Raw genomic sequence first — 7,477 nt, forward strand, 5'->3', positions numbered from 1 at the left:
GGTACTCGAACTTCACAACTTTTCAACTGTCTCTGTAAGGTAGGAGATTATGGACTTTATATTTCAGATATGCAAGAGAGGTGTACTTGTTGAGCCTAAACTTTTTCCCGGGTGTCGCGCTGGAGAATGAGACATTTGCGACATATCAAATGATGTTTATTTGTGACATTTGATACATTTTCAGTTTGTGTAAAATAAAACACAAGATCACCTTAGTTTATAGAAGCTGTAGAAAATTATGGATCTCACAAAATCAAGCATGCTGACTACGGAGATATATATCCGGTTCCGTATCCTATTATCTTGTTCTGGAGATACATCTCCGGAACCTCTCATGAACATGTAGAAAACAAAACCTACATGATGACTTTGTTTGGAAAATGAACAAATGTTTTGCCAAAGATAAAATTGTATTAAAATATTAAGAAATTGAATATATTACACTTCATCAATATTGATACACAATTACATACACTTATTGTACGACTAAACATGAAATTAAAACGAATTCAAACATTTGTCGTCGGCTAAATCTATGGGTGATACCCCCTTTTGACTTTTATGCATTTGATTCTCTTTCAATGTTGCTCAATTTCTCGAACTCTTGCATCCTTTCCACAAAATGGTCTGGCCAAGTCTCGACATTGGTTGTTGAATGAGTCGTCAACTCCAGTGATGTAAGAGGTATATGGCATCCCGGTGTCAAGTAAACTTGAACAAAATACTGTGATTTTGAAAGCCACCAAATACACATAATACGATCATTTGGATTTGAGGTGAGGCGGTACGCAGTGGGAAAAAGGTTTTTGAAAAATTGTATCGTGTAAGATCAACACATAATCTATTGTACACACATGCTATGAGGTGACCCATTTCAGAGAAGCACATCCATTTTGCCTCCGGTGCCGATCCACTAAGGCAAGGAACAAGAGACTCATAAATTGCATCAAAATTTTCTTTCTTTCCATATAGTCGTGTGTATGGTTCTTTATGAGTCCTCAACTCTTGGATAAATGAGTCTCGAAATAAACACACATTTTTAGACAGAAAACAAGTTTAATGTGAGCAATAAGGCTTGAAATAAATGATCTTTACCTGGAATTTCAACTTATGTTGCTCTCTTTGATGTGATGAAATACAAGACTGAAGATTTGGAGTGAAAATATGGATTGAGAATGTAAGAGTTTTTGGTGAGGGTTTTGAGTGAAAAACAAGTATGACTGTGTAATCATGCAACTCCACGTTTTATCAAATTATTCTATAGATGCATCAGAAATATTTGACATGTAAAGGTGACAACAAATTTCAAAATCCCACACCAAACTTTCGAAGATGCATCTCCAGAATGTCCACTGAGTTGATCAACTACCATTATATTTGTTGAAAATATCCGGAGATGCATCTCTGGCATTTTTTAGTATTCATCTAGGGGTGATACTCATTTGGTGTGCCATAACGATGGTACATGGTGCGTCCTAGATGTATCTCCGGAATCTGGAGGCATTTTAGTATTTTCGTGTGGTGTGCATTAAGAAATTCCCTATTTTTATCTATTTGAGCTTTAGATTCTTTTGAAATCGAACTAAACCGGCCCGCGAACACTCCTAGAGGTTACAATAATCCAAAAGTTGCATTAACTCAAACAATTGTGAACACTCTGATGATAACTAGGTTATTAGGGACACATAATCCCCAAATTAACAGTGATTGTAAGAATTTGTTGAGAAAGTGAAGACGAGAGGGAGGATAGTGGGAGATAAAAATATATAACTTATGTGAGGTATAAATCAATTCTATCAATAAAACTAAAAAAAATATTGGGTCTAAATAAGTATTGGATTTATCAACCGAGAGGATAATAGGGTGCCCATAACCTAAAAAAAGAGTCATTTACAACAAAAATAACATAAGACTGTGAATATTCGCAACACATGAGAACTACCCTGCAGAAGATTACATGCAATCCAAATTCAAGATACATCCATCGGTTTTCTATATCACATGCCTAGCAAATAACAAATTGTTATAACCGCTCCACTATATAAAAAGAACGACGTCAGTTTCAAGTACACAATTTCAAATTGAAATTTCATTAACTCTTCTCTTTCTCATATTGACTTGAGCGTTAGAGTGCTAACCTTGAAGGTTAGCTACATTCTCCATTACATCAGAAACTCAGACCCACTGTTGTCCAACGCAACCACCGAGTCTCAAATCATTTCTAGTTTTTAAAAGGAACAATGACACTGTTTATGGGAAGGATACATCATTTGAAAAAAAAATTGTGAAACTATGCTATTGTTAGATATGTTTCAATTCTTTGATTTATATATCATGGTTGAGATTTTAGGATTTACAAAGAATTTGAGTGTAACGCTACAAATTGTTGAGAATGTATCAAGTGTGAGTAGTGTAGATAATAGTCCCACATTGGTTGAAAATATGGAGAGTTGAGCATTTATAAGTGAGAGAACCCACCACCTATCACCTTAAGATTTTAGGTGAATATGTGGTGTGTCTCTCATAAAGGTGTTGCTCCAAAAGAAGAAGTCTCACAATGTTCAATGTTCCCTAGTGAAAAAACTCCTCCAACAATGGTATCATGGGCCTTTGGTTTCAGAAAGGGACCGACTTACTTGTATCGAAAGTCAACGACGCCAATGTGGTGAATAAGAAACATTCCGTTGAAGAATGTCAACAACGCCAGTGTGGTGAATAAGAAATATTCTGTGCGGTACAAGAGCTTGTGGAAGTAAGAAGAGCTTTCACTTGAGATGAAGCATTATGGACTCACACTTGATGAGGAGTGTTAAGAATGTATCAAGTGTGAGTAATATGGATAATAGTACCACATTGGTTAAAAATGTGGAGACTTGAGCATTTATAAGTGAGAGAACCCACCCACTTATCACCTTGAGGTTTTAGGTGAATATGTGGTGTGTCTCTCATAAAGGTGTTGCTCCACAAGAAGAAGTCTCACAATGTTCAATGCTCCATAGTGAAAAAACTCCTCCAACACAAATTGTGATCAAGATCTTTTGAATGCTTTTTTGCTTGTCAATCCTACCAAACAAGAATTACTAGAAATGGAGAATGATGGATGGGAAGAACTTATATCTAAAGTTATGAAAATTTGCTAGAAGCATGACATTGGTGTGCTTGATATGGATGCACCCTATGTGCAAGGGAAGAAACCTAAGCGTTACGCTGCAACTTCTAGTGTTTCTAATTTGCATAATTGTAAGCGTGATTATTTGTTTAGTGTTTTAGATTTGCAATTGCATGAGAATAACACATTTGATATGATTTATAAGCTTCTAAAGTTGGCTTTAGTCTAACAGATAGCTACTGCAAACGTAGAACATGTTTTCTCAGCTATGAAGATTATATACAGTCAGCTATGTAACAAAATGAGTGATCCGTGGTTAAATGACTACCTTGTGACTTTTATAGGAAGATATATTCTTGAAACAATTAACAATGATATTATTTTAGCTCATTTTTAAGAAATAGATGGTAGAGGATTTTCAATGTAAATGTATTGCATTAAAAAATATTTATTATTTTAATATAATTTAGTTCATAGTTTCTTTTATGTTTAACCACACCAATATATAATGTCTGGATCCACAACTGCTTTAAATTCTCTCGAAACCGAAGCAAATCGATCCATGAATACCTATGGAGGTATAATAAAAGAAGCTAAAACAATTGTGAATGATAACTAGGTTATTAGGGATATATGATCTCCAAGTTAACATTGATAGTAAGAATGTTATTGAGAAAGTGAATACGAGAGAGGAAGAAAGTGAGAGAGAAATCAGATTAATTCTATCAATAAAATTAAAAAATCTTGGATCTAAAAATATTGAATTTATCAACCGAGAGGATAATAGAGCGCCCATAACCTAACCAAAAAAATCATTAACAATATTAAATTTCAATTCAATACACCCCTTAATATTTTTTATTAACAAGTTGTCAAAGTTAGTTAGTTTATTAATGTAATAATGTATTTGGGCTCGTTTTATTCTTCTCAATATCTTATTGTTGGCCCTTATCAAAGTGTGATGTGTATGACAACATCTAGTATTTGAAAACAATTAAGGGATCATTATAGTTAAGATAACGTAAATTGTATATTCAATCTTGAGATGCTAATGAGAACAGTACTATAAGACGAAAAATATCAATTTTTACAAATTATAATAAGGGCTTATTATTATAATATCCCTTAATAAAAAATATTTATATAAAAAAGTCCTTAATTTTTTTTGTCACACGCTTAACAAACACATGACAAGTAAATTGAGAAAAACTTAATCAAGCAACCGAAAACTTTGAAAGAGATTAGAAACTAAAATCATCATGGAATTAATATGATAAATTTCCCAAACTGGTTTTATACCATAGTTGGGATGAAATATACAAGGCAATTAAAATCAGCATCACCTTCAATTACTTAACTTAATGAAACAAAAAGCAACTATATATTATATATTAGGCCTAGCTAGCGGGTGCCATATATGCCACCACAGCATTACTAACTCCTCCTAATCTACCTCTTTTTCCCCTCACACTTTCCATCTAAAACAAAGGAAACAATGCAATGCAATATATTACACACACACAGTTTTTGTGACCTTCAAAATGAAACTTATGTTTCTAGTATTGTGCCCCTGTAAATGTCTGTCCAAATTGCCAATTACTAGGCACAACGTTGTTGCTAGTGACAACCCTGCCATCACTTGTAGTAACTTGGAAAGAAAGGCTTTGACCGTTGAGGTAGTTGTTGCTTTGCCAATTTTGTCCCCAGTTTCTTGACATAGTTTGCCACCCGGTTTTTGATCCTTTGATGGATACAGAATGAACATCTCCAGCTCCACCCACGTTTGTTACCAAAACTAAGTTGAAGTATGAGTGTCCATTGATTGTGAACCTTATTCCTCCTTTCTTCACACAGGGGACTCTGTTTTAAGACCATAAAAATGTCATATTAGAACATGCCAGTAGCTAAAAAACTATGTACCAGTGACACTCTATCTGGTGCCTACGTTTCGGTGTCAGTGTCAGAGAGTCTGCGTGTTCGATATTCTTGTTTAAGTTAGTGGTTTAGTTTTTTACAGTGAAAATTACTAGGAAACAGGGTTGACTTATTTTCTAGGGTCTATCTATGTACCTTCTGAAGGAAATAGGAACAATTCCAGCTTTGTATTGAGCAATTTGTAAGAAAGCAGGCTCAGCAAGATCAAAGTGCTGAAGAGGAGGGTTACACCATCCACCATTGGAATTAGACTCTGCAAAGTTTGGTGGACAAAAGTTTGTGGCAGTGACCAATATGCTTCCCGGAAGACACCATTTAGGGTCATTGTCACATCTCATCTCATAGCAAGACCCACAACTCAATCCATTGTTGAATAGAGCAGTGCTTAGTGCAGCAGTGTTGGTTCCATAGCCTTGACTATACAAATTTCCATAACCACAAGCCCCTCCTGTAATTTTCAAAATCTCATTAAAAAAAATCAATATAAAATAAAATAATATTTTAAACGAATCGAAACGACAAGAACTTAGTCACACTAAATAGAAGATAGTTAAACTTACCCATTGTGCCTGAAGCATCTCCACCACCATAAAATGTGGCATGGGCACTTTCCCATCCACCTCCATAATCAGCAAAAGTGCCTTTAAGGCATAAGCTAAGAAGAAAGAAAGGAATAAAAATGAATGAGGTTGCTAGAAAAGCCATTGTGAGTACACTAGTACTTGTTAGTGGTTTTGAGATAGGAGAAGTAGCTTTTAATATTTGGTGGTGCTTAATGCATTATCTAAGGTTTGGTTTGGTTTATATAGGAAAGTTAAGCATAGGTTGGGGAGAGTAAAGTGAGATATGGCCATATGGGGTCTTGTGTTAGAATTTCTTAGGGTCTTAAGAGAGAGAGAAAACAACAAAAAGTTATACATATGTGCACATGGAAATGTTTCGGTTACACTACCAACTGCTTAATCTACGGTCCCACTTGGCACATGCAATTCTCAACTGTTTGCATTTTTTTATTTTTTATTTTATTTTCTCAAGTGGTTGTTACGTATGAAAATGTGTATTTCTTCTTAATTAGGTTCCCTGAAATTACGGCTTACATAAAATAAATGGACACTAATTTTGGGTAATCTAACCGGCCCTCTATGCATATACGTCCAACTTGGTGTGCACCAAACAAAGTAGACTTAATGGTGTAGATGTCAAGAAAAAATTACAAAAGATAGATTTGTGAGTTTCTTCATAGAATCTGGTACCACAATAACTATTTTTGTGGGCTACTAGTATTATAAAGTAATTAAACAAAATATAAGATTAATTTGAATCTCATGATAATTAAAACGCAACCTATAGGAAAATTGTTCTGATTATGAATTGAAAAACAATACCAAGTCGTTTAGTAATATTTGCCAGACATATATGATCTTTGCTATGCAGATATAACCTCTAAATATAATATTCTTAAATGCAATTATTATGGTAATTGTCATATTGTTCTATCACACGAAAAATATTTATTTTTCATCTCATTTATATAAGAAAAGTTATGATCATAATTCATATTAGATTAAAAAAATAATTTTTATTCCACTAATGTAAGAGGATTCAAAACAATTTTGATACTCAATGTTAAAAAATTAATTTGTGTGTGTTTGAGAATTCAAAATAGTATTTTGATATTGATTGTTTAAATTATACAACCAAAATAAAAACATCTTATATTCTTTTACTCTTAAAAATGATATTGTTTCTTCCGAAGACAACAAATATAAAATTGTTAGTTCTAAGACTATTGATAAGAATTCTAACCCTATCTTTGAACTATTTTGATTATTGAAAGTTAATTTACTTAATACTACTATTAAATAATTATGTGACAAGGTAATTGAGTATTCTTTAAAACTCAAAAATAATAATTCCTTCTTCAATTAATTTTATTTCAAAATTATAAAAATATCATGACTATAAAAGTACACGTGACCTTTGATGAAACTAACTATATTTTTATAGTAGAGGAATGCATTTTTGTTTGTCTAGGTATTATCAGAACTTCTTAGAAGATAAATATAAAGTTAAGGAAGAATAATCCCAAAATATAAGCAAATCTCGAAAGATCATCATCTTGATGAATAAGATAAAAAATATCTTAAAAAGGGGAAATCATGTTTATACAAATCAACTAAGATATAGAAGGGCAACAAAAACTTCTGTTTAATGAAGTGGTCTTAAAGTTTAGATACTGCAATCATGGGAAGAACTATGGTTTTATATCCTCTTAAAATGCGCAACTATATGCTTATATCCTCTTAAAGTTTAGAGGCATTGTTTAGGTTATGATGTTATCTTTTGTGGTTTTAATGATGACAAAATAAAAAAGTTAGAATAATCACGAGCTTAATTATAGGAGAAGTTATCAAAAAGGTAAAATAAGAACGT

General features: G+C 33.1%; 1 protein-coding gene across 1 annotated transcript; it reads right to left on the bottom strand.

Moving 5' to 3' along the window:
• Positions 1 to 4,350: 4,350 nt before the first annotated feature.
• On the bottom strand, positions 4,351 to 5,867 carry LOC127080761 (expansin-A10). The gene is made up of 3 exons (XM_051021064.1): positions 5,605 to 5,867; positions 5,180 to 5,492; positions 4,351 to 4,969 (listed from the first exon to the last, which is right to left on the bottom strand). Exons 1-3 carry the CDS (start codon positions 5,747 to 5,749, stop codon positions 4,666 to 4,668), a joined length of 762 nt encoding a protein of 253 aa, XP_050877021.1. The 5' UTR covers positions 5,750 to 5,867; the 3' UTR covers positions 4,351 to 4,665.
• Between the last annotated feature and the right edge of the window lie 1,610 nt (positions 5,868 to 7,477).

The sequence above is a fragment of the Lathyrus oleraceus genome, chromosome 5 (assembly GCF_024323335.1).
Source record: "Lathyrus oleraceus cultivar Zhongwan6 chromosome 5, CAAS_Psat_ZW6_1.0, whole genome shotgun sequence".
In the NCBI taxonomy this organism is placed as follows: Eukaryota; Viridiplantae; Streptophyta; class Magnoliopsida; order Fabales; family Fabaceae; genus Lathyrus; species Lathyrus oleraceus.